This window comes from Haliotis asinina, chromosome 11, assembly GCF_037392515.1.
Source record: "Haliotis asinina isolate JCU_RB_2024 chromosome 11, JCU_Hal_asi_v2, whole genome shotgun sequence".
NCBI lineage: Eukaryota > Metazoa > Mollusca > Gastropoda > Lepetellida > Haliotidae > Haliotis > Haliotis asinina.
In genome coordinates, this window is record NC_090290.1 from 44488200 (window position 1) to 44513450 (window position 25251).

At 38.7% G+C, this 25251-nt stretch overlaps 1 protein-coding gene across 2 annotated transcripts in view; it reads right to left on the minus strand.

The window, feature by feature from the left end:
- The window catches only part of LOC137255636 (bifunctional 3'-5' exonuclease/ATP-dependent helicase WRN-like), a 33589-nt gene extending 13297 nt beyond the window's left edge, over window positions 1-20292 (minus strand). For both annotated transcript variants that reach the window (XR_010954526.1, XM_067793094.1), the window contains exons 1-18: window positions 20108-20292; window positions 18698-19203; window positions 17580-17723; window positions 16891-16957; window positions 16251-16326; window positions 14670-14737; window positions 14441-14549; window positions 13563-13637; window positions 12734-12816; window positions 11736-11842; window positions 10992-11098; window positions 9563-9720; window positions 7881-8045; window positions 6394-6604; window positions 5796-5876; window positions 4422-4548; window positions 2290-2396; window positions 1590-1621 (exon numbers count right to left, since the gene is read on the minus strand). Coding sequence is in view for 1 of the 2 variants with exons in the window: in XM_067793094.1 (XP_067649195.1) it covers window positions 1590-1621; window positions 2290-2396; window positions 4422-4548; window positions 5796-5876; window positions 6394-6604; window positions 7881-8045; window positions 9563-9720; window positions 10992-11098; window positions 11736-11842; window positions 12734-12816; window positions 13563-13637; window positions 14441-14549; window positions 14670-14737; window positions 16251-16326; window positions 16891-16957; window positions 17580-17723; window positions 18698-19138 (2158 nt within the window). In the remaining variant the exon portion in view is untranslated. The remainder of the gene's footprint in view (window positions 1-1589; window positions 1622-2289; window positions 2397-4421; window positions 4549-5795; window positions 5877-6393; window positions 6605-7880; window positions 8046-9562; window positions 9721-10991; window positions 11099-11735; window positions 11843-12733; window positions 12817-13562; window positions 13638-14440; window positions 14550-14669; window positions 14738-16250; window positions 16327-16890; window positions 16958-17579; window positions 17724-18697; window positions 19204-20107) is intronic.
- Window positions 20293-25251: the final 4959 nt, after the last annotated feature.

Below are 25251 nucleotides of genomic sequence, written 5' to 3' on the forward strand. Positions count from 1 at the left end.
GCTGGGGAAGACATCTTGCGCCAGCGCTGCGTGAAGCGTTTCCTCTTAACAGCCAAGAAGGTCTTCAATTCAGAGGTAGACAACGGTGGAGACAACGGTGATCCAACGGTGCCAGCCGACAATGCACAATCGGGACACAAGGGGTGCGGGTCCTTGGCCGATTTCAGGACTTTACAAATGGTGCAAAACTGGCGAGTCATGCACAAACACTGAAACATGCAAAAAGGGGACAAAGTAAAGGTATTATTTTAAGACAAAAAAAACTACACAAAATTGTTGCAAAAAACCACCCCTGCGTGAACAATTGGCACGCCCCATTATGCAAAACAGCTGAGGGAGACAAAGAAAAATGGCTGCCCCTGCACTGCCAGTGCCACATGTGAAAAAACAACAAATATACCAGCCATAAAGAGAAAAACACGGCTGAAATACGGAATACATAAGAGAAGAAAACCAAGAGACTAGCAAACTTCCTAAATACCCGTATAATCCAGGAAGAACAACATGGGAAACACTCACATGGAAGAACAACACGAGGTAGCCAGGTAAGTGAAAAAACTTGAAAATGGGACCACACCTACCTTAGAAAAGGTGACTAACTTTAATTCACCAAAGACAGGTGGTCTGAAAACTGAAAACAAACCAACAACACGTCCTCACTTGAGGATGCTTGAAGTAAAAGTGAATTTTGGATGGCCGGCGCTTGTGCAGAGATCACATCACTTAGGTGCCTATACATTCGTCGATACATGAGGTAGCCATTCATGGGAATGACGAATCAATGACTGCCTGATCTCGTTTAGTGAAGCTTGAGGTAATATGCATGAGACCTATGGTAAGGTAAGTTAAATATATAATCGATAATTGAATGGTTACCCTTTTCCGATGCAATGATTGATTGCAAAATTTCATAATGGATTGTCACTACTAACTCTCAGAAAAACGGTAGTGAATACCCAACTCAGACCACAAGACAACGGGCAGTCACCGATAATTAGAACTTCCATCTGCATTATTAAGAGAAATCACAATGATATTGTGTTTACTCTCACCTGAAGAAGGAATGTAGTTGACAGAAAATGAATATGTATACATACTGAGTTTTTAAGTTTTTGCAGATGCACCCCCAAGTCATTGTGACATGATGCTCCTGAGAAATTAGGTTCAATTTTACATTCAGCAACACTTGCTTGTCTTGGCAGGTGACTAACAGTTTACAGATTAACATTGTTAATACTATTGGTGTAGATACTGGCTAATAGTGATGGGACTCACTTGAAATTTCATGATTGATTCTCAGTTGCAATCTTATTGTCCCATTTGATCAATGACTGATTGTACAATCGCTTACAGTGATTAAGAATTAAGTATTTTTTACAACTTGACACCTGTCCAATTTCCAGGTGAAAATTTTAACTCGTTTGTAATACTGCAATACTGTATATTTGTCATTTTTTAAATTATGTGATTATTGTCAGTATTGGATGAAATATGTCAGCTTTTGTGATTGGTTTCTATGAAAAACCTGGATCATTAATTTGCAATTCCTGCAGACATACCAACCAATACTATTATTCAGATCCACCTACCAAATGCTTTCCACCATTTTAAACTTCTGTATCTGTAAAACAAGAAGGAGAGCATATTAAATTATGATGATGAACAGGTTTTATTTAAACTATAAACTATCCAAAACACATGCCCAATTACTCAGCCAGTGAACATCAGTGACTTTGACAAGCTGTTTTGGAAACAAACGCTGCATTTTGAGAAGGTGTGAAATGAAATCCAAGTTAATTTGCAATTTGAATCATAAGCAGAAATTACCTAGTAGCCCACGGACAAGTAAGATGTCATTATTTGATTACCCGAAATGAAAACTGACTTGTCCCTGCGTCAGGCGATGGGATTTCTTAACCCCTGCATTGGGTCGATCAAGAGTTCGCATAATGTTGGTTGTTTTTCGCTTAACTCCACTGTTCACAGTAGGTTGTGTAAGAGTGTGTGCAGAAGTAAAATTATAAATACGTAGTCCAAATTGTTTGCATGTGAAATATTCATTACAATTCAAAATCATTTAAAATTTCTTGTATCTGTTGCTGTTTGAAGGCATATTTTTATAATTAACACATCAGAGTCTATGCATCCAAAACATGCATGCAAAAGAATGTTTGCATGTTTTTATTATTTTTTTGCGTGAAAAACTCAGGTTTCTGCATTAACGCAAACACTGTTAACGCTACGCTATAATCCCATGATCAGCTATTGGTATTTCCCTGGTGGACGTACTTGCCAGTTCCCCAGACCTTGTCCTTGGTGAAGCGTTGGATCTTCTGGTTGTTGGACCCCATGAGGAGCTGTATCGGGGACGTGATGCCGAACCGGCCACCCATAGCCTGGAGAGTGGTAATAATGGTCAGCGCATTAGGTCAGCTATTTTGTTCGCTATAATGCAATGTTTCAAGTGTGTCACTGTAGTATGAATGTTATGTTCTGTATGATCCCCAGGGAGTTGAGAATCGGATAGTATAATAGTGTCCAGTGACCAGGGTGGCAGTTGTACATAGCACCATGAGCAGGAAATGTGCCTGGATATGAGCGGACTGTTATCATAATAATACGAATTAATAATGCTTTTAAGAAAGAATAGTACAATAGTGTCCAGTGACCAGGGTGGCAATTGTACGTAGCACCATGAGCAGGAAATGTGCCTGGATATGAGCGGACTGTTACCATAATAATACGAATTAATAATGCTTTTAAGAAAGAATAGTATAATAGTGTCCAGTGACCAGGGTGGCAGTTGTACATAGCACCATGAGCAGGAAATGTGCCTGGATATGAGCGGACTGTTACCATAATAATAAGAATTAATAATGCTTTTAAGAAAGAATAGTACAATAGTGTCCAGTGACCAGGGTGGCAATTGTACGTAGCACCATGAGCAGGAAATGTGCCTGGATATGAGCGGACTGTTACCATAATAATACGAATTAATAATGCTTTTAAGAAAGAATAGTACAATAGTGTCCAGTGACCAGGGTGGCAATTGTACGTAGCACCATGAGCAGGAAATGTGCCTGGATATGAGCGGACTGTTACCATAATAATACGAATTAATAATGCTTTTAAGAAAGAATAGTACAATAGTGTCCAGTGACCAGGGTGGCAATTGTACGTAGCACCATGAGCAGGAAATGTGCCTGGATATGAGCGGACTGTTACCATAATAATACGAATTAATAATGCTTTTAAGAAAGAATAGTACAATAGTGTCCAGTGACCAGGGTGGCAATTGTACGTAGCACCATGAGCAGGAAATGTGCCTGGATATGAGCGGACTGTTACCATAATAATACGAATTAATAATGCTTTTAAGAAAGAATAGTATAATAGTGTCCAGTGACCAGGGTGGCAGTTGTACATAGCACCATGAGCAGGAAATGTGCCTGGATATGAGCGGACTGTTACCATAATAATAAGAATTAATAATGCTTTTAAGAAAGAATAGTACAATAGTGTCCAGTGACCAGGGTGGCAATTGTACGTAGCACCATGAGCAGGAAATGTGCCTGGATATGAGCGGACTGTTACCATAATAATACGAATTAATAATGCTTTTAAGAAAGAATAGTATAATAGTGTCCAGTGACCAGGGTGGCAGTTGTACATAGCACCATGAGCAGGAAATGTGCCTGGATATGAGCGGACTGTTACCATAATAATACGAATTAATAATGCTTTTAAGAAAGAATAGTACAATAGTGTCCAGTGACCAGGGTGGCAATTGTACGTAGCACCATGAGCAGGAAATGTGCCTGGATATGAGCGGACTGTTACCATAATAATACGAATTAATAATGCTTTTAAGAAAGAATTGTATAATAGTGTCCAGTGACCAGGGTGGCAGTTGTACATAGCACCATGAGCAGGAAATGTGCCTGGATATGAGCGGACTGTTACCATAATAATACGAATTAATAATGCTTTTAAGAAAGAATAGTATAATAGTGTCCAGTGACCAGGGTGGCAGTTGTACATAGCACCATGAGCAGGAAATGTGCCTGGATATGAGCGGACTGTTACCATAATAATACGAATTAATAATGCTTTTAAGAAAGAATAGTGTCCAGTGACCAGGGTGGCAATTGTACGTAGCACCATGAGCAGGAAATGTGCCTGGATATGAGCGGACTGTTACCATAATAATACGAATTAATAATGCTTTTAAGAAAGGAAGTCATCCATACAGAAAATCATCAAGACACGATTATCACCAGCCAAACTCAATTATTGTACGACAAGTATTCCATGAAAATAATTCTGAGACAAGTATTCCATGCACATTATGAGATAGTCATTTTGAAACCAATTACCACAGAACAACAACAATAACATGACCTTCAGTATCTGACCCTGACCTCAATGGCAGCGAAGAGATCCTTGGCCTCCCGTGAGTAGTCGACCGGTTTGTCTGGTGCCACAATCCCTGCATTCATTCCCCAGTTCTTGGAGTTGTAGAAGCCCTGTTTCTTCTCCACATCAATTCTGTACAAAATAAGGGGTGGTGGAGTAGCCCAGTAGTTAAAGCATTTACTCATAACAACCAAGACTCAGGTTTTGATTCCCAACAGGCAGTGTGTGAAATTTACGCAGGTCATGTCCCTGGCTAGGATAAAGTTGACTCGTGGTACTGGTGGCCAGTGAATTTTGTATTGATACTTAAGTAAATCTACGAATGTTATTTTGGATCAGTGAAGTCCAGACTGGACCACTAATTATTGTTCACTCACTGGTCCTTTGGTCTAGTGGGACATTTTGAAATGACATGAACAAGGGTGCAATGGTATCCCCAGCAACGATATTGCTGGTATATTTTTAAAGGTAGTGTAAAACCAAACTAAACTCACTCACTCACTCACTGTAGAAAATATAACATTCAAGTCTTCGTCAACGTGAATATTGTCACAGAAGCTCTCTCTGTCCCAATGAGCCTCAACTCACAAAAGGGCTCAATTTAAGAGATGTCAACCTACTTGCACCAGGTGCAACCTAAGATAAAAGCATGGTGACACCAAATTCCAGCTATACTTTTATTGCAATGTGTAATGAAAGAAATATGCTTTTGAATTATTCACATGTTTTATTCAGAAGATCATTGACTTGCACATGGTGAAGCTAAGACTAATAAGATGGTTGTCCATTGTGATATTGGGTTGCACCAGTGTAAGTACAAAAGCACTAAATCAAGCCCTGGACAGTCAGGCATCAGGATAGCCTAGTAACTAAAGCATTTACTTGTCACATCATAGGCTGGTGTTTGATTCCCAGTACTGGTACAAATGAGTGAGTGAATATGATTTTATGCTGCTTTTAGTAATATTCCAGCAAGATCAAGGCAGGGGACAACAGAAATGGACTTCACCCATGTGGGAAATAGAACTCGGATCTTCTGCTTGACGAGTGGAGGATTTAACCACTAGGCTACCACACAGTCCCCATAATGGCACAATATGTGAAACATCATTTCTGCTGTTCCCAAATATTGCTAAAAGCAACATAATCTCACACTTTGGTGATAAATCTGAATCTGAACTTGTAATAATATGCTTTAGCATGACCAGCAGATGACAGAACGAGGATTAATCACACTCTCAAAAAGATACCATGAAATAAAGAGTTTTAAGTGGCTGGATAGATAAATAATTACTTCATATATTTACCTAGTAATAACAAATCTACCATGAAACAAAAGGTGAGAGAAAGTGAATGGATGTCAAAAGAGTTTTCCTTACTTTTTGCGACAGTTATCACAGCAGTTTTCAGTTCCACCAAGTTCCTTCATCTCACGTCCCTCGAAGTGAGCCAGTAGCAATCTGTCAGGGAACAAAACCTTTCATGAAACTTACATTAAATTCTGATTACATTCAACTGATATTTTCTAAAACACATACTCAAGGGTGCAATATCAGGCAATTTTTCAGTACATGCACTGAGTGCAACTTGACTTATGGATTTGGCTGCCCCATCAAAATTTTTGCATCATAAATACATGTTTCGCAATTTTCATAAAAAGTAATCAGTTTCAGACACATTCAACAGGACCAGATTCCATAATGATAATGACCTTTATTTAACAAGAAACAGTCATCAATATCCCCGCATTACCTCCAATTTCAGTCGAAGTCAGACTTGTTGCCATGGAATCGCCAAAAATATTTTATTCAGCATTCCAAAACTATCAAAAGGTACCAGTACACCACTAGACCAATCTATGTGTCAAGTTTGGTGAAGAAATATTGAACAGTTCTGCTCAGGAAAAGATAAATGTGCACAGACAGACGGACGGATGGACTGACGGACAGACTGATGGACGGACGGACAAACATGTACCTCCTCCTACACTGGGCCGTGTTCAGGTATTGCACCATTTTCCCCAGCATCTTCAGCTTGTGCTGACGGAATTTCTCGTTGCTGATGTCATTGATGAAGTGCTTGCTGACATTGAAGTCTGCTCCAGAGTAGAAGACATGACAGGCACTAGGCAACCCATCTCTCCCGGCACGCCCTACTTCCTGGTAGTATGACTCAATATCCTTTGGAGCTGAAAACATGAGACAGTCAGTTTATGGGTGTGTAGTTTATTTACAAGTTTAGCAGTTGAATCAGGACCCACCAACAATTTATGCTGACTTTTATCTTTTTCAATAGTAGTATAGACATATCAACCTCCTCGGCGCCTACATCCGAACAAACAAGAGTCATCTGATAATGATATATCAACCCGGCCCACACATGTTTGAAAGGACAAATAATCTGAGAGTTACTCATTGTGTTATTACACTAAGTTTGAATTGTTTCCATGGAATTCATGATAATTATAAATGCCATATATCTGTAATCAGCAACGGCACAATTTCATGATCTGTCTCATATATTTGCCAAAATCTGATAAAGATATGAAATGTTTTTCGAGTTGTGCTCTGGAAACGAAGCCTATCCCTCCATTTTGAGATTAAATCTTAAACGTTTCGTGGAAACCAAGGGGTCTGCCACACACATCTAGAAAGTTTTACTAACAGATATTAAGAAGTTCTGCTCTGGAAATGAAACACACCTCGCACTTTTCTGACTAGGTCCAATACATTTCATGGAAACCAAGAAAATAATACATCACAAAAACCTGGAAATACCAAAAGGCACCACCATAAGTTCTGATTGATATATCTACCAAGCTTTGCAGAAAAACATTGAATGGTTTTTGAGTTCTGCTCCGGAAACGAAGCCCATCCCTCCATTTTGAGACTGAGTCCGAAACGTTTCCATGGAAACCGAGAAAATAATAAATCACAAAAACCTGTACATAGCAAAAGGCACCACTTCAGTTTCTGACTGATATATCTACCAAGTTTTGCAGAAAAATATTGAGCGGCTTTTGAGTCCTGCTCCAGAAACGAAACACACCTCTCACTTTTGAGGCTATGTCCGAAACGTTTCCATGGAAACCGAGAAAATAGTAAATCACAAAAACCTGTACATAGCAAAAGGCACCACTTTAGGTTCTGACTGATATATCTACCAAGTTTTGCAGAAAAATATTGCACGGTTTTAGAGTTCTGCTCCAGAAACGAAGCCCATCTATCAAGTTTGGTCTAAAAATATTGAACGGTTTCTGAGTTATGCTCCGGAAACAAAATGATTACATGCCGGGGGGATAAAAATTCTGAACATCATTTCTTGGATGAAAACCTGGATCCAGCTAAGAATAATGATCCCCACATTAGTTTCTTCAGAATACCCTAAAACTCTTGTAACTGTTGAATAACACCTTTAGCACTGTAATCCACATATCAAAGTTTGACTGATCTTAAAATATTCACCTCCATAATGAATGACTTTCCTGACATCAGGCTTGTCAATACCCATTCCAAATGCCACCGTTGCCACGACGACCTGAATTCTGTCATTCACAAACTTATGATGAGCATCTTTCCTTGCCTTGAGACTCAGCCCTGCATGGTAAGGAAGACACAAAACCCCTTCATCTGCAAACATATGGATGGTACTACTGTCACATCATTCGAACAGCTTGTTGGTTAATGCGTTCGCTCATAACACCAGATACCCGTGTTTTATTCTTCACATGCGTAGGATTTGTGAAGATCATTTCTGGGGTCCCCTGCCATGATGTTGTGCAGTGGAATTGAACACTAAACTTACTAAACTTATGATGTATCAAAATGTGCAGTTTGGGGAACTAAACATGACCCTCTTTGTTAAATTGTGAAATAATTCAGACAGTAAACATGGGTAACTAAAAATGATCCTCTTTGTTAAATAAACAACAAAATAAACATGAACCTCTCACTGCAAATGGTAATGTGGTTAGTAACTAACTGTGACACCTTTAAGTTCTGTTATCTACACTATCTACTAGTATCCAGCTTTACTACACCTAGCTATATGCTACTTGTATTTTGAAAAAACTATGAAATTCTATTTAATAATCTACCTGCATCCTGCTTGAACTCAACTAACACCTGAACACCAGTAAACCTGAACTTAACCAACGTCTAAACTCATGTCAGACCTTAACCCAAGCAAAACCTGCACACAAGTGACTGATTCAACTGTTTACAAATGGTCTGACCGCACGTGAAAATTAGTGCCAAGAAAATTGAGCCACGAAGCATGGTGGCTCAATCTGTTACGCAATCTGTTCCAACTGTTTTGCCTGCAGACCACAATATTGCTGTAATATTGCTAACAGCTGTGTGAATCTTCACTCACTCACTCATCCCAATGTTGCATCGCAATAAGATTATGATACCTCTAACAATGCCTCCATATGATGTGAAAATGCACGAGTGACCACATAAACCAATGACAATGCTATCCATGTACTTGGCAGTAGCATGTACACAAAAGCAACATGGCCACTTCTACATCCATAAGAAATCTCATAAGACATGTTACATTTGGGATTACACTTTCTCAGTAAAGTACCGATTCTGATACTTTTGCTGTGTTGACGCAAATTTCTGGGTGAGTGAGTGAGTGAGTGAGTTTAGTTTTACACCGCACTCAGCAATATTTCAGCTATATGGCAGTGGTCTGTAAATAATGGAGTCTGGACCAGACAATCCAGTGATCAACAACATCAGCACCGATCTGCGCAATTGGGAACCGATGACATGTGCCAACCAAGTCAGCAAGCCTGAACACCCGATCCCGTTAGTTGCCTCTTACGACAAGCATAGTCGCCTTTAATGGCAAGCATGGGTTGCTGAAGGCCTATTCTACCCAGGGACCTCCATGGGTCAGCAAATTTCTGGATTCAAACCAACACCCTTAGAGTCAGGCACCTAATCGATAACACAACATGGCCACCTTATTTAACAGCATATCCTTCAGTTATACTGTTCAATAAGTGACAAAGTCTAATGGTTTATAACTAATAAACAGATATATCTGCAACTACAACTGCATTTTCATGACTTGTTAAGCATAAACAATGACAAAGCCATGGGCACATCAATGACATGATCAAGTACTTTCTTACTCTTGAGGACGCTGGTCACTTCCATTGTGGACTTCTTGGTGGGACAGTAGACGATAGTCGGCCCGTCAAACTCAAACTTGTTGTCCTTCTTCACCATGTGTTGTTTCAAGTCATACCACACTTCCATCTTCGCTGCCACTGACAGGAACAAATTGGGTCTGAAATACAAGCGATAAATGTTAGTGACTTGGGCTTTACACCGCTTTGAGTGATATTCCAGCAATATCACGACAGGAACATCAGAAATGGTAGCCATGTGGGGAATCAAACCCGCGTCTAGCCATAATGAGTGAAACATTAACAACAACACTATCCCACCGTCCCCTGAGGGAAGTACTTTCCAAATTTGGGTGGCCAATCAGTCAAGCTATGCCTGAAAGTTAATAGCCCACAAAATAATTCACAAGCCTGAAATTTGAATGCAGACACAGGTTTCATCATTAAGCTGATAATATGATGAACATATTTATCCTGTCATAATCTTGCATGATTTAAAAATGTATTATAACTAAACAAGTCAGAGAGAGTGGTATATTTTCAAAATGACCCCCTAAAAATTCACTAGGATTTTTTCTAGCCACATCCTATCGGGCGAGTATTTACATTCCGTACTTCTTGGTGGACACGCCTTATTCACTTTGATGCAATATTTGGAGCGACAGGATCCAGCAGTGTATTTCATGATGCAGAAAACCTGTGTATTTGAGGCACAAATTGTCTCAAATATGCAGTGAATGTCAAAACTTGCATCAGCAATGCAACTCGTCCCTAAGTTCAGAAAATCTAAACTTCTAAAACTAAATGTTTGCCAGTTAACTGCTCAGAGCTGATTAAATACCTGACCCACCTTACCATGTTTTTGTCGTTAATAAACAATCAAAGTTGATGTCTTGATGAAAGTTTCAAACAAAACCGATCTCTCAAAAAACATGTCCACGACTCTTTGTCATGACGCGAGGGTGTCATGGTGACTCCTAAATTTTTATGCCAAGGGCAAATGCTGAGCAAGTTGGTCTGACATAAGCTGTGCTGAAACATGATTTTTTGGTAGTAGTAGGATAGCGTCAACACTAGTTAAAGTAAGATACACACTGTAATATCATAGGTGTCGCAGGGCGGCAGGGTAGCCTAGTGGTTAAAGCGTTCGCTCGTCACGCCGAAGACCCAGGTTCGATTCCCCACATGGGTACAATGTGTGAGGCCCATTTTCTGGTGTCCCCCGCCGGGATATTGCTGGAATATTGCTAAAAGCGGCATAAAACCAACCTCACTCACTCACAGGTGTCGCAATAAATTTTTTCAGACTTAAGTTTAGATATTGTATTCATATTCGTTTAGGATTACTTTTATCACTAAGCAATACTCCAGCAATATGGTGGCATGTATTCACATTATGAGGTGAGGGGACATTTACAGGTAACAACCTCACCTGTCAAAGCCTGTGCATGTCACGACTGGGTTCTTTAGTTTTAAAGATCGACAGATGTCTCGCCTCACATCCACCGTGGCCGTTGCAGTCAACGCCATCACAGGAACCTGAGGAGGATTGGGCAATGAGTAAATGGTCAGTTATTGGTCATTCGATTTGTGCTGTACTACTTCCCAACTTATTACTCACCAATGCTTTGGAATTAAATAGTCAAAGTGAAAAAAATATCACTGAGCAATAAGTGTATTTGTCCAGATTATTGGCTCAAATGGAGTTTTATCACCACATAAAATGCTTAAATGTGTGTCAAAGATGAAGAATGACATTGTCACATACAAAACTGTTCAAATTCGAGCTATTTAAGCAGGCGAGTGACATGTTTCTACATGTTGCACAATAGGCTTCTTACTCTGAGATTATCCTCATGTGTGAGAAATCAAATCAATATGTGAATAATGCATGTTTCTGACACGTTCACTTCACATTTTGAAACTAAAATCAGAACTTTCACTGAGATAACATAACACAACATTGTACAAGACACCACATGACACCATACTATACATGACAATACATGACACCACACTCTACATGACACTACATGACACCACACTGTACATGATACCACATGACACCATACTGTACATGACACTACATGGCACAACACTGTACAGGACACTGCATTCCACAAAAGAAAAATATGACACATGACAATACGACACTACATGACAACACATCACTTACATCAGGGAACTTGTCCTTGAGAGAGCCGAGACTCCTGTAGGCAGACCGAAAGTCATGGCCCCACTGAGACACGCAGTGAGCCTCGTCAATAGCGATCAGGTCAATACCTGTAAGAGGTCAAGCTCAAAATGAACATCATCATTCAGTTCAATTTTTTTCAGGTCAAAAATACCCACATTTCGAACTCTTATTAACAGAAGCTGTATGAATATATCCCTCAAACATTCATATCTTTCCTCTCTTTGAGGCACTGCTGACAAAATTCTGAAATAACTATGCAACTTTATCTGGCACTAAAACCTTTGTCACAAAAAGTTGCATTTTTCTTCATTCCTGCTGATCTTTTCATTACAACTTTCTTACAAAACAAATTACCAATATCAAGTCCAACAAATCAGATTACAAAGCTTTATGGGACAAGAGGATTACTTGGCTAATAAGTGTTTGTCACTAATGTGGCAATGTCCCCTGCCACTAAAGAAGAATGAAATATTTATAACATATTCACTACTTTTTACTTTTTGCTCATACACAAAATGCGTGAAATGACTAGTGTCTGGATAATCAATCAGCCAAATGTAGGCTGTCAACAAAATTAAGTTCCTTGGTTGCAATGTCTTATGCGTTAACATAAGTTGACAAAGTGTCGTGGTCACATTGAAAATAAGATCAAGGTCACTCAAATTGACTGCTGTCTGTCTAATCCCCAAATGTAGGCTGTCGCCACATCTTAAGACATTGGGTACAACAGTTCATAAGATATCACGTTAACAAGAAACAGGGCATACGTACATATGTACATACAGATGGACATACAGACACTGCTGAATATGTAGATTCAGGGTTTAATCTAGCCAAGTATTCAAAAGAGACTGCTGATTTGGTGATAAGGTGACAAATTATCAATTCTTTTCCACACCAACCACATGACCTGTAGTAAAAATATGTTGTTCAAATATTGAAACTGTTTGGCTAATGACAGAACATGTACTGTGTACCTATTTTCGTGTTGAGGTCAGCAAGTACATTACTTCCAGTACTGGCATACTCTGGCGTAATGTACAGGACACGGTACTCCCCTCTACAACAGACAGTGGGAGATTCAGTAACATATGCTATTTCAATACACAGTGCCATTTAGAAAGTGGTAAATGTAACATAAGTTATTTTGGGTCTAGACTTTCTCAGTTAAGTAGGTTCTAGTACTTTTGTTGGGTTGAGTCCCATCCAGGATTCAAACCCAGACCCTCAGTCAGGCACCTAATCACCAGCACACAAAGTCAGCCATCTAACTCGCTCTGAAAACGCGACTTCTGCAAAAACGGTAGTCTAGACTGCAAAAGCTGTGATTGGTGGCTGAGTGGGTTAGACGGCTAACTTTTTGTGCTGGCGATTAGATGTACTTCACTGACAAAGAGTAATCCCAAAATGCATTACATGTCATTTGTCGTTTGAATTTACATTCAGAAATAAGGTAGCAATATGATCTTTACATGCCTAGTGATTATTAACATCATGTACTAGATAGTTAGACACCCCAAAATAAACTACTTTCAATGATTAAAATTCCACCATGAAGTAATTAATTATAAACCTGATCATAAAATACTTAATGAGAAAATCCTATCATGAGCTTTTCAATAATGAAAATCCAACATAAACTAATCAATCATTAGAAATACCTATCTTGAATCAGTTAGTCCTTAGAAAACAAGAACTAGTGGACCATTAGAAACAGCATTATGAACCTGTCAATAATCAAACCCCATGAACTCATTAATCATTGGGAAACTATATCATGAACTTGGTCATCTTCAGATGATGTACCTCATTAGCTCGCTCATGACCTGACTGGAGTTTTCTTGGGCAGATCCCAGTAAACAGGCCTCAATGTTGGCTGCCCTGGAACACATACATAGCTGTCAGTTTGTGGCATACATATACATAGATATATACACACCATGGGATGTAATCGCTGAATTTCAAAGATTTCAAAGAGAAGGAAGGTGTTCCTTGAATGCGTGAAACTTGAAAGTGGCCCTACAGAAATCAGCAATACTTCTTAGTCTTAACCTTGAGTTCAGATTTACGCCACTTTTCGCAATATTTCAGCATTATCACCATGGCAGACACATGTACCCCTGTGGGGAATCAAACTCAGGCAAACTCAGACAAGTCTGGCCACCCAGAGGCAGAAACCATGATGAATGGTTGTGACAGCAGAACGGCCTTGGGCATTCTGACAAACATATTTACCAAGTCGGGCCAAACATGAAACAAATCTGATCAAACACGAACAATATCTGACAAAATGTAGACAAAGTATGACCACATGTGGACCAAGAATGGACATACATTGACCCATCTGAGCCAATATTAAACCTAGTCTAACCAAATATGGCCAACTATGGCTAAATATGGACCAAGTATGAACAAATATGCACAAAATCTGACCAAATATGGAGCAAGTATGACTTAATCTGGACAGTGTCTGACCACAAATGGACCAAGTATGATCAAACATGGACCAATTCTGACTAAATATAGACAAAGTATGACCAAATATGGGCCAAGTCTGACCAAATATGGACTAATTCTCATCAGGGATTATCATGGAGAAGGGTGTTTAACACCAGAGATCAAACAAGAAGAGACACAAAGAGAAAAAGAGACACAAACAGCTAATATATGAAAACCCAACTCACTTTAGTCCCAACACTTGGTCCTCCATGAGGGAAATTAAAGGGGAGATAACTACAGTTGTTTTACCCGTAAACACAGAAGGGTACTGGTAACAAAGACTCTTCCCATGGCCTGAAGAAAATGGAGAAGATTAAAATAATGACAATTTATTCAAGACTGATGTTTGAATTGGAAATTGCTAATATCTCATTACACTGATGAAGAGATGGAATGACCATGTAAATTATTTACCTGTAGCCATAATGACACAGTTGTCTTTCTTCTCGTTGACAACAGAGTTAATAATTTTCCACTGCATCCTGTAACAGAAATATTAATAATAATAATATTCCACATTAATACCACAACTCCAGGATGAATATCTTGCTCAAAGCACTATTATTAATATCCTGGATACCTCAAGCACAAGGTGCTAGAAAGTTATGGTCACAGGACTTTATCTCACCAGGAACCCATTTTCTGCTGGGTCAAATGAGGCAATTTTTGAATGAACTCACTTGCCTAAGGTGAGACCACATGTATCACATGTGCTTCAGTGTGGAGCAGGACTGAAGGTCTAGAAACTCACAGGTGCCAAACACATATGTCCATCTAAGGACACTCAGCACACAAAGATTCTTGCCTATAAACAGGACCACACACTACTACAATTATGTGCAGACAGAAAGAGTGACTATGAGTAATAATTTATAACATGTTATATTTCAGATTGCACACTCTTAGTAAAACACATATTCTTGTACTTACGATGGGTTGAGCCCCATCTGGGATTCGAATCCACACCCTCAGTCAGAGTCAGGCCCCTAATTGCCAGCACATGAAGTCAGCTGCATAATCCACTCTGCCTACACGGCTTCCGCAAAAGTGGTAGTCTAGACTGAGTGGTTGAGTGGGTTAGGCACCTGACTTTTTGTGATGGTTATGAGGTGTCTGGCTCTGACTGAAGGTGTAGGTTTGAATCCCAAATGGGACTGAACCCAACAAAAGTACAAAAGTCAGGCTCCTAATCACCAGAACACACAGTCAGCCGCCTAACCCACTCAGCGACCATGACTTCCACAAAAATGGAAGCCGGAAAACTGGTAGTCTAGACTGCAGACATTGTGTTCCCCTTCAGAAAGTGTAAACTGGCACAGCTCCCACAGCCCAAAGCTATGATTACACAATGCCATTTAGAAAGTGATCAAATGTAACATCCTAATTCTAATCGTTGAGTACCAATGAAGGTCCGGGGTAGAACAGGCCTTCTGCAATCCATGCCGGTCATAAAGACACAGATCATGATGCTGTTGATCACTGGATCGTCTGGCCCAGACTTGATTATTTACAGACCGCATCCATGTAACTGAGTGCAGCATAAAACTTCACTCACTCACTCACTCACTCACTCACTCACTCACTCACTCACTCACTCACTCACTCACTCACTCACTCACTCACTCACTCACTCACTCACTCACTCACTCACTAGAAGATGAAAATGGATATCTTAAAAGTACTTTTTAAGAAAGTGTAATCCCTAACATAAGATATGTTACATTTCACCACTTACTAAATGGCATTATGTACTCAGATCAAATATAAATAACAAACACATAAACCAACATTTACAATTTACTTTATTTTCCAATTAATGGAAAATGGCAAATTAACCCAATGAGTTTGAGTGGGGTGGGTACAATTTATTTGGCTACTCAAGGGAAAGTCAGGATACCCAAATGAGATGAACACAAGTGAGTTCTCAAGTGAATGACTTAAAAAGTTATCTGAAGTTCTGGATGGAATACAAACTGTTATGATGGATATACTTACGGTCTGAACTTTGAGTAGCCAAAATACTGCTTCAAGACATCCAGGAAATTTTTGTCCTCAGGCTGATTGTCAGCATCTGGATGAAGAAAGCACATGTATCCATTACCTGAAGCAGGACCTCCTTCAGAATGACCAACACATGTACACCAGGGTTTATTGTTTTCACAGGTCCAGTGAGTGGGTGAGTGATGAGCAAATGTTTTAACCACTAGGTAACCTCAATATCCCTGAACACAAGGGCTGCAACGATTCACCCAGACCGCAATTTGATCCAAATTGGACCCTCATTTCTATCATTTTCGATTTGATTCTTCATACAAGCAAAAACAGATTTCATTTACCTCTCAGGGTTGGCTTTTATAGCATGAAATCCATTGTCATCTTGGCGATATCTACTAACAACTGTCTTTGGATAATTAGCCTGGCATCAACCAATCACATTTCACTTTATTACAGCACTCAAAACTGCCCAATTCGAAGTCAAACTTGTTCTGGATGTGTGGAAATAATCTAAATAGGTATTCAAATATCAAACTGAAATAGTGATAATTGTTATTGATATTCGAAACTAAGTGGGCAGATTCAATTTTCGATCACTGAAACCAAATCATTACCACCCTTCTGAACACAATGAACTTACCATCATCTTCTTCAACATCACCAGGTTGTTCCTCAACTATAATGCTTCTCTCAGCTTCATCAAGCATCTGGAATAAGCACATGAGAACCATCCCTTAGATCTATAAGGCTGTATATCTGTACACTGGTATCACTGTGGACGAGTACGGCTTCTAAACGCATTCCTGTTCCTTACTTCCTCAAGTCTCTTGAGACAATCTATATATTTTTATATCATACCAATTTTCCTGTGCACCAATTAGTCAGTCAGTGTAATGAGTATGTGAGTTTAGTTTTACACCATACTCAGCAATATTCCAACCATATGGCAGCAGGCTGTAAATTATCGACACTGGACCATTATCTCGTGATCAGATGTATCAGCATCAATTTACACAATTGGGATATGATGATATATGTCAACCAAGTCAGCGAGCCTGGCCAACCGATCTCGTTAGTCGCCTCTTACGACAAGCATGGGTTACTTAAGATGAATTCTAACCCTGATCTTCACTGTCTCAGTCAGCAGAGAATGCATGGACCAGACTATCTGGTAAACAACATGAAATACATTGTCACCAAGCCTGCTGACTTGATTCATTTCTTACCATAAGTATCATTTTCTGCAAACCTGTTTAAATCCTTCTAGTTCTAGGTGAGACATTGATATAACCAATAACTGGGTGAATGAGGAACCGATGCTAATCCTACCTGCATGTCATCTTCATTGAAGTCATCATCAAACTCATCACTAAACTCCTCTTCCTCTTTAACAACATCATCTCCCTCATTGTTGTTGTAGTTTTTGATGAGGTTTCGCATTTCCTCTTCGTCAAATGAAGGCCCCCTGTGAACCTGGAAATGAAAAGTTTCAACATCACCATCTCAGAAATAATCTAGTTACGACCGTATACACAACAGTATATAATCGAGTCTGGACATGACAATTCAGTGATAAAAACCCTTCTTATCATGACACGGCATGTTTCATTTTAACTTTCAGACTGCAAGTAAAATGCATCACAAGGCCAATGAAAAGTGAAATCAAAGGACTTGGTTTAGTTCAATCTTTTGTCACAATGGTCATTAAACAACTCCCCCACTCTCCATGCTCAAACACTTGTTGGTTGGTTGGTTGGCTGGTTGGTTGACTGGTTGGTTGGTTGGTTGGTTGGTTGGTTGTTTTATGCTAAACTCAACAACATTCAAGTTACATGACCAGTGTTTGCCCTAACACAGAAAACACGTGTATTTGACACACAAATTATCTCAAATAGTCAGTAAATTTAGAAGCTTGTGTCATTGTTATCTAATCTAAACTAGTAAACTGATGTTGTTTTAAAGTACATAGTTTAACATTTGCCAGTTGACTGCTCAGTGCTGATTAAATACATCACCTGCCTCACCCTTTTTGTTGTAATTGAACAATCACACTAGATGTACTGGTGAAAGTTCCAAACTGAAACTGACCCCCAAAAAGAACATGCTAAGACACCAGGGAGTTATGATGATTCCTAAATATTTATACTTTGGGAAAACACTGTCTGTAAATGATCACATCTGGACTAGACAATCCCGTTATCAACAGAATGAGCATCTATTTATGCAGTTAGGAAATGATGACATGTCAACCAAATCACCAAGCACAACCCCCGGCCCTGTTAGTCACCGCTAGTCTCAACAAACATGAAATCCATTGTGGATTGCCGCAGACCTGTTTTAACCTGGATCTTCATGGTGCTCAAAGAGTCAAACTGCATCAATACTAACATGTACTAGTTTGTAATAATTATATTACATAAAATAATGAAGAAGATAAATTTACAAACCTTTGCTTGTGATCTGGTTTGACTGACTTCTGGAGTGTCAGGAATGTTGGACAAGTTATCATCCTCAAAGTTAATGTCATCCAGATCATCAATATCACCTCCATTGTCATAATTCAAATCCTCTGTTACATCAGAATCAAATCCGTCATCAATATTCACTGTTTTGATTTTATCACAATCAGAGGTTTTTGGAGAAACAATGTACTCTTTCTGAGGTTCCCCTTGACCTGTCTCTGCAGATTCAAACTTACTGTTTGATTGATTGGACGTATTTGGTCCAAACACCACACTTCTGATGAATTTCACTTGTTCTAGAGCTTTATCAACCAACAGGTCAGCTCTGTCATCAGTACAGCTGATGTCATCCACGATCACAGCTGCAAGAAGACTTGTCACCTCATCTTTCAGAGACTTTAACCGTTCCTGTAGAGTTTTAGGCATGCTGAACTATGGTCTGTTTCTCGTCTTTTCCTCTTGAGAGTTAAGTCTTCCTGACATATCCACACCTAAAGTCATCAATAAATTTATCATTGAATATTCCACTTCATATCCAGGTTTTTACCCTGGATTTAAAACTTTACACCCATGGCAGAGAAATATTATTATAATTTTCTTAAATGTTTTATCTTCTTCATTTTAGAGGCATTAAAGAGTACCCAATGTAATAAAGTATTGGACTTCTCCTATTTTAACGGAAATCACATTTTCTGCCAAGATCGCCAATACGTGATACTTAGTGGTTGTTTACATCACTGACCGGTAACTAGGAAGTGGCCCAAGTCTGTGAATTATCAAAATGTTGAATTGTAACGAAAATTTGTGAGTTTTAACCAGCTTGGAAATATCATAACGTTTCCCAACCCTTTCCGATAAGATTCCCCTTCCTTACACCTAATTACGTTCCTTTCTTGTTATGCCACGAGAATGGGAGACGCCTCGAAAAGTCAGCGGCAAACGACCATGCTATTCATCGAGCTCAAGTGAGATAATACAGATGATGGATCAAGCAGTTAATAGATGCAGATGTTAGAGGGGGGATCTCTTTGTTTAAAAACAAGCATACATACGAAAAGAACTGTTTGTATTATTTTTTCGACCGATATAAGTACCGCGAGAAAAGGAGACGCCAGTATAAAGGTAATTAAGTCCTCTCCAATCATGTTGCTGTTTTCAGTGGAAAACATCATTACCAACAAAAGTGGCATCACGCCAGTTAAAGTCTCACTTAGAAATTTCTACTGACATTTTTGCCAGCTTGGGATCAGATACCCGCCTCTGGGAAGACCAGGTCTCGTCTGCAGTCATACACAAAGAGCGAGGTCTTGAACGGTTATCTGAAAACGTTCGACTGTTCTGCCCAATAATATTCATTGAGACCATGTTATCCTTGTGTATTTTTAAGTCAATTACCCAGGTATGTTCTCGTGACGAAGATGGCTAACATGTTTTCCAATGAAGATAAATTGTCAGTTGGTTTTGAATGTCCCTCTCGAAAATTATTTGACAAGTAATTTTTCGCATATCAGCTCATTCCCGCGGACACAACCGGAAGTCCTCAAATATTAGACTTATTCACTGAAGAACGCACCAAGGACAGATAACTTTTAACAAGGCTACACTGCAACAGGGATAGGGCACTCGCTTGCTTTCTTTACCGTTTGTACTAATTTACGTGTGCCTCGTCATGATCCAACGCACACAGTGACTTAGCTCCTTCCCAGTGCAACTTGAGTTGTGTTTAACCAGGGAGTCTATATAGAGTATACGTTGTAGATTATCCCTGGTTTAACAGAACTTCAGCCAGTTTATTGTATCAGTCGGAATTTTGCAATCAATGAATGAATGAATTATAGTAAGAATTTAAGAGCAAGCATTATGTGAATGAAAGAACGAAATGAAGAAAAAGAATAAAAGAAATAAGTACATAATTATGTGAATGAATGAAAGAATAAATGATAACCGCGGCCTTCCCTCTCAAAACATTTTAAAGAACGCAAAAGTATCGCGAGAACACGTGTTAACATCAGCTGTCCTTTTAAATAATCTACTTTGATACATTTTTGTTTACATTAACAATTAATTCATATATCTTATTGTATGTGGGGAATGGAATGGACATTAGCAAAATGTTAACTGACACTGCCACACTGTCTTCAAAAACACAATGTAAAACTCTCACAAAGCGTTCTAAAACACCTGACCAGTTTTGTCAAATAATAAGATCAACAAGAAAGAAAGAAGTTATGGAACTGTCACCCTCAGGGATCAATGGCGAATCAGATCAGATCGGCAATATGTCAAATTTTTCTCACACCTCAAATACACCCTACCATTTTGTTTTAGATTATGGAACTATCACTATTACTTGCAAACATATTTCACCTGATGGTGTATTCCTCTCATAAGAATTAAAGGCGTATGTTTTTGAAGTAATTACTAGAAACACTCAAACAACGGCGTATAGTATTTCAATAGCGGATCAGAGCAGATCGGCGATATGTCACATTTTTCTCACACCTCAAATACACCCTAGCATTCTTTTTTAAATTATGAAACTATCACCATTACAGTATGGTTCAAAATTATTGAGAATAGCTAAAGCATTTCATATTATTAAACGAGAACAAATCAGATAAAATTGAATGTATTGTGAAAGTGAACTGACCTTTTCATGTTGTGTATGTAACAATTTAATATTTTATCAAGTCTCCTTGAGCTTCACGGCACAGTCTAAGACGGGTAGGCATACTTCCTATCAGAGAGGTTAGTGTTTCGTGAGTTATGCTGTCCCAGTATCGGACCACTTCTCTCTTCATGTCTTCAATTTTTGTCAACCCCTTTTGATTCACACATTCCTTCATCATCCCCCAAATGTTCTCAATGGGATTTAAGTCAGGACTATATGCAGGAAATGGTAATGCAGTCACATTTTTCTCCTGAAACCACTGCTTGGCATGTTTTGCGGTGTGTTTAGGATCATTATCTTGCTGCAAAATCCAGTCATTTCCATAAAACACATGTGCACAAGGAGAAAATTATCTAATATGTTAGTGTAGCGTTGACTTGTCAGATTTCCCTCAAACACACACAGCGGGGTCGTTCCTAATAAGGATATCCCTCCCCATACATGAAACTTTGGGCTGTATTTAGGTCGTCGATACAACGGTGCTGACGCAGACTTTGTCCATATTTTCACATTATTGGGATATACCCATATTGAGCTTTCATCAGTAAAAATCACATTTTCCCAGTCAAAGTTTTCATGTGCCAAACACCACTCAACACGCCTGTCTTTATGTTCTTGTTTCATGAGAGGAGAAGGAATTCCAGTCTTTTTCTCCCATCCAAGATCAATCAAATTTCTTATAACTGTAGATTTTGATACAACTGTTGATCCCCTTTCTATCATTTCATACCTGATGTTGGAGATGCTTGCCCTTTGCTTTTTAGACACTAAAATTCCCAGCCGGACACGATCTGAGAAGTCCAATTTTCTGGGTCTCCCTGCTCCTTTCTGGTGCCCAAAATCCTTTCCCTCTTTAAAATTCTTCCTAATCCTATACACAGTAGAGAGAGGAGGTCCTGTTCTCTCTGCCAATGTATTTACATCATCAATTCCTTGATTACACAACTCAAAAATCAACCTTCTTTTATCTTCAGCAGACATTGTTGACAGTGCTGAGGAAAATGACGTCTGCTACAAATTCAGGGGAGGTAACTCTAATTGTACTATACTCAGTAGGCAAAGATGAGTTACCTCCCTTACACCATTACTTAGTTTTAAGTATCAGTGAATCGGTTGAGGTGTTAGGATAGCTCAAAGTAAGAAGAAACATTCTCAATAATTATGAACCAGACTATACTTGCAAGCACATTTCACCTGATAGTATATTCTCCTCATATGAATTAAAGGTGTATGTGAAAGATGTTTTTGAGGAAGTAACTAGGAATACTCAAACAACGGCATATAGCACTTCAATGGCGAAATGTCATATTTTTCACACACCTCAAATACACCCTAACATCCTTTAAGTCATAAAACTGTCACTGTTACATGCATATACCTTTCAACTAAAGGTATGTTCTCCTTCTAAAAATTAAACGAATGTGTGAAAGAAGTTTTTATCGGCACAATTTAGTGTATCTTCGCGATGAATCGAGAATAGAAGCCAGTGAGCTATAACATACCGACTTGAAACCTTACTACAAATCTACTGTCCTAATACGGACACTAATAGCAATTATTTGACTTAACCTGAAGTGACAAAATAGTTAACCTATCTTCTACATGTTGGATTTCAGTTGTTACAACACTCAGCGAACTTAATCAGCTGATGAAAATAAACCGCTCAATCTTAAATACTACGCTGCCACCATATTGGCTACACTGGTTACGTAACGACCCGAGACATATGTTCAGCGGCTTTTCGAGGAGTTTCTTCTCCATACTCTATATAGGCTCCCTGCTTTTAAGCAGCATAACTCGCGCTATTGGTGGTGCAGAGGATTCATAAAGCCATGTGAAATATGGAATAATATTCCGATTTTACTGCATCCTTCCAGTAAACGTAATCTAGGTAATCTATTCCACTAACTAGCATGAGAAGCTTAAATGTAATTTATGTATTTTCCATGCCGTAAACATTTACAGTGTGGATGTATTAAGGTATGGAGAGGTATTATGGTAACATATAGATGGCCAGTTGGTAACTTCCCATGTATCCTTAATGATGGATTATTGTCCTCACAGGATTTATCCCTAACCTGGCAAATCGCATGAGACCATTGCAGTTTTAAATATCGGGCGCACTTTTAATTTACATAATTTATGACGACTGGGGGTGGGTGGGGGGAGGGGTTGGTAATGATGATTTTTTATGAGGTTGCATGTACAATGTGAATGAAACTAACTGTAACCCTAACGCTGAACATCTTAAAGCGAGTGAGTTTACGTCCCATCGGCGATGGCATTAATTCAGCCATATAGCGACGAGACCAAGTCCTCACATGTACAAATTTTAAGAACAAAGTTTAAATGGGTTTCTTAAAACACATTTATTCGTTACATTATCATGTACAAACAGAACAACTGTAAGACAAGCAACGGGTCATTCGCAGTACATAGTTGAACGCAGATCAGTTTATCTGAAATAACTCACAGTCAGACATACGCTCACACGGAAAAACAGATCTTTCATATTTGATGTTTCATAATGAATTCCTTGTTTCTGAAACTTCCATGCGGAGATGCAGAATATGATTGGCGGTGAACACCTCATGGCAGTCTTCAGATACACTTAGGACGTCCATCTCCGTTTTGAGCAGATACTCGCCTGTTGCCAATACGAGAACGTTGTAAACTTACGTCATCACGTCGTGACTGACAAACCAAGCAGGTACAACCTATTGTTTGTTTCAGTTCATGAAATGTATTTTATGTCATCATGCCTGGGTGTCCCTATTCTTCATAGTTCAATAGTATATCTTTTGATATTGTGTTTTAAGCCACAATATCGGATAAGTAGTGAGATAACGGTTTCTCATGAGCTGATTTAGCTGCAACATCGATCGGCCTTTGTGGTAACTGCAAAAGACGATGTCAGCAAATGACGACGTCTCTTTGACCAGTAGAAACATCGTTGTCAAGTTCTAAAATTTCTCGAAGTGGCTCGAAGTGATATTTCTAAAATTTCAAGGATTAGAGTGACATGAAGTGATATTTCTAAAATTTCTCGAAGTGGCTCGAAGTGATATTTCTAAAATTTCAAGGATTAGAGTGACTTGAAGTGATATTTCTAAAATTTCAAGGATTAGAGTGACTTGAAGTGATATTTCTAAAATTTCTCGAAGTGGCTCGAAGTGATATTTCTAAAATTTCAAGGATTAGAGTGACTTGAAGTGATATTTCTAAAATTTCAAGGATTAGAGTGACTTGAAGTGATATTTCTAAAATTTCAAGAATTAGAGTGACTTGAAGTGATATTTCTAAAATTTAAAGGATTAGAGTGGCTCGAAGTGATATTTCTAAAATTTAAAGGATTAGAGTGACTTGAAGTGATATTTCTAAAATTTCAAGGATTAGAGTGACTTGAAGTGATATTTCTAAAACTTCAAGGATTAGAGTGACTTGAAGTGATATTTCTAAAATTTCAAGGATTAGAGTGACTTGAAGTGATATTTCTAAAATTTCAAGGATTAGAGTGACTTGAAGTGATGTTTCTAAAATTTCAAGGATTAGAGTGACTTGAAGTGATGTTTCTAAAATTTCAAGGATTAGAGTGACTTGAAGTGATATTTCTAAAATTTCAAGAATTAGAGTGACTTGAAGTGATATTTCTAAAATTTCTCGAAGTGGCTCGAAGTGATATTTCTAAAATTTCAAGGATTAGAGTGACTTGAAGTGATATTTCTAAAATTTCAAGGATTAGAGTGGCTTGAAGTGATATTTCTAAAATTTCAAGGATTAGAGTGACTTGAAGTGGTATTTCTAAAATTTCAAGGATTAGAGTGACTTGAAGTGATATTTCTAAAAATTCAAGGATTAGAGTGACTTG